We start from the raw sequence: 2,553 nt of genomic DNA on the forward strand, positions 1-2,553 counted from the left end.
CTTGTGTGTGTGTGTGTGTGTGTGTGTGTGTGTCTGGGGGGGGGGGTTACAAAACTGAATGAGGAATTCCAGTTGCCGAGAGTTCATGTGCCTCTCTGTTGACAGGAACCAACATAGTGGACGTCAGGCAGCAGGTTCTCCAGGCCAGTCCATGCTGTCAGAGCCCATGTCGAACCTCGCCATGGCTTATGGCAGCTCACTAGCAACTCAGGGGAAGGAAATGATGGATAAGAATGTAAGGTTGACTCCAAAAATGTTTGTCTTGCATTGTTAAGAAGGAAACATTGGTGTGGGGGGAAAAAAAATGCATGTTTATGCATTGTAGCTGGACAGATTCATCCCCATTTCCAAGCTGAAATACTACTTTGCTGTGGACACTTTATACGTGGGAAAGAAGCTGGGTCTTCTAGTTTTCCCCTACATGCATGAGGTAGGTGGGCTAAATTTAAAGCTTCCTATTCTTAGGGCTGCTCCCTAGCTGGTTCTGGTTCCTTCTGTGACCTCATAAAGTGTGGAGATTTGAATTAACGGCCTGCGGATCTGCATTTGCTTGAAATATTTTCATGCAAACAGGGATCGAGTGTCCCGTTTGCGTTTGACCTCACCAATAAGGATTTAATTTTTTTTTTTTTTTTTTTTCTGCAATGAGAATCTGTTGCGTCATGTTGACAATCCCAATCCACATGTTGGCAGAACTGGGAAGTGAGCTACCAGCAGGACACTCCCGTGGCCCCGCGCTTTGACGTCAACGCTCCCGATCTGTACATCCCCGCCATGGGTTTCATCACGTACGTGCTGGTGGCTGGGCTGGCCCTGGGCACACAAAACAGGTACATGTGAACGTATACTGTCCCTTCATTGGGTGATTTTCAGTGGCACTAAACTATGAAAGAAGGTGTGTCATTTTCCCACAGGCAAACACACTGTACATTAAGGAAATTTTGAGCCAAACCGCTTCCCACTTGATTGATTCCGATTCCTGTTCCTGTTTTTGTGGCCCCTCAGGTTTACTCCCGAGCTGCTGGGGGTTCACGCAAGCTCGGCGCTGGTGTGGCTCATCATGGAAGTCTTGGCAGTTCTCCTGTCACTCTACCTCGTCACCGTTAGCACCGACCTCACAACCATCGACCTGCTCGCTTTTGCTGGGTACAAATATGTCGGGTATGTGCACATTCGTGTTCTATTTTGCTTTTGTAACAGTAGTTAGCAGGCCTTTAGTTTTGTGTTTTAAGTATGACGCGAAAGAAACTTGAGGTCATAGTATAAATCCATTTTTTGTAGCACTTGCTCATAAATGGCACGTTGGGGCCTATCACAGCTGACATTGGGCAAGAGGTGGTGTACACTTACATTAACACCCAGTTTAGGCTTCATTTAATCGAATGCATTTTTGAAATGTCGTGGTCTGAATTACGTGTGTGGTTGTGTGTCCTTTCCTCAGAATGATCGTTGGTTTAGTAGCAGGACTCATGTTTGGGAGGCCAGCTTACTATCTCTCTTTACTGTGGTGCTGTGCTGCCATTTTTGTGTTCATGGTGAGTCGCCCTGAATGCTACCTCGTAGCACTGCTGTCGATAAATTATGAATACATATTTGACTGAAATACAAGATAATAAATCTGACAACAAAATACACTGGACAGCTCCTCTGCTCCTAATAATAAATGCAACAAAGATAGCAAGCCTGACTTGATGATGCACTCGTTCGTCAATGCATTTCTGACTGATCTCGTTATTAATCATGTCCATACTCATCGTTTTGGAACGCTAAATTTATCCCAGTCAACTATTTTGACTGTGTTTTTCAGAGACAAATGGCACATGCCGAACGAGAGTTCATTATCAAACACTGTCGTTAAAACATTCTAGCGCACTGATTTAATGCCAATTTTAAACTGTGGTTCCCCGTGAGGATGTGATCAGTGGTGCCTTAGGGTGGAGCACAGAAGCGAGATTGCTCCTGCAATGCTCAAGCCAGTAAACAACACAAGATGTGTCAGATGAATGCTACAAATGTGTGTATTGGTTGTTCCTGCGTTGCATTTCCTCACTTTACCAAACTAACCCTTGTTAACTTGGCGCAGAAAAAACAGCATTGGATTGGATACAACTTTACTGTCAAATGTGCTGTACAGCACAGATGAAATTTCTTCCCTCTCAAGACAACATAAAACAAGAGGAGCTGCTGCGGGTGTCCGCGCCGCCATAATGACAAAATAATACAAACCAACACATGAGACACAGACAATCGTGCAATCTTAACCACTTTCCTGCATACACTTTGTTGTCTGAAGCAGTTATAGATGAAAGAGGAGCGAATCAAAGTATCCTTTTCACCTGTGGATCAAAGACGTCATGCTGCAATGTGCACACGTCTGCTACAAGCTAAGCTTGTTCTCTTGTTCTCTTCTCTTCATCCAGAGCCTAATGTACGTCTACGAAATAGTTCCGTGGATGGTTCGGATGGCAGCCAGTTGTTTGAGGACACAAGTGGCTGTGGTTCGCAGACACCCCACCACAGGTGAGGCCCACCAGACAGGCTCAACATTAATAT

At 45.0% G+C, this 2,553-nt stretch overlaps 1 protein-coding gene across 3 annotated transcripts in view; it reads left to right on the forward strand.

Moving 5' to 3' along the window:
- The first annotated feature begins 44 nt into the window (after positions 1–44).
- Positions 45–2,553, forward strand: part of yif1b (Yip1 interacting factor homolog B (S. cerevisiae)) — an 8,492-nt gene continuing 5,983 nt past the window's right edge. For all 3 annotated transcript variants that reach the window (XM_019886045.1, XM_019886046.1, XM_019886047.1), the window contains exons 1-5: positions 45–235; positions 326–430; positions 694–830; positions 1,006–1,161; positions 1,442–1,535. In XM_019886045.1, coding sequence (XP_019741604.1) covers positions 59–235; positions 326–430; positions 694–830; positions 1,006–1,161; positions 1,442–1,535 — 669 coding nt within the window. In that variant the 5' untranslated portion in view covers positions 45–58. The remainder of the gene's footprint in view (positions 236–325; positions 431–693; positions 831–1,005; positions 1,162–1,441; positions 1,536–2,553) is intronic.

This window comes from Hippocampus comes, unplaced genomic scaffold (assembly GCF_001891065.2).
Source record: "Hippocampus comes isolate QL1 unplaced genomic scaffold, H_comes_QL1_v1.1 scaffold29, whole genome shotgun sequence".
Classification (NCBI taxonomy): Eukaryota; Metazoa; Chordata; class Actinopteri; order Syngnathiformes; family Syngnathidae; genus Hippocampus; species Hippocampus comes.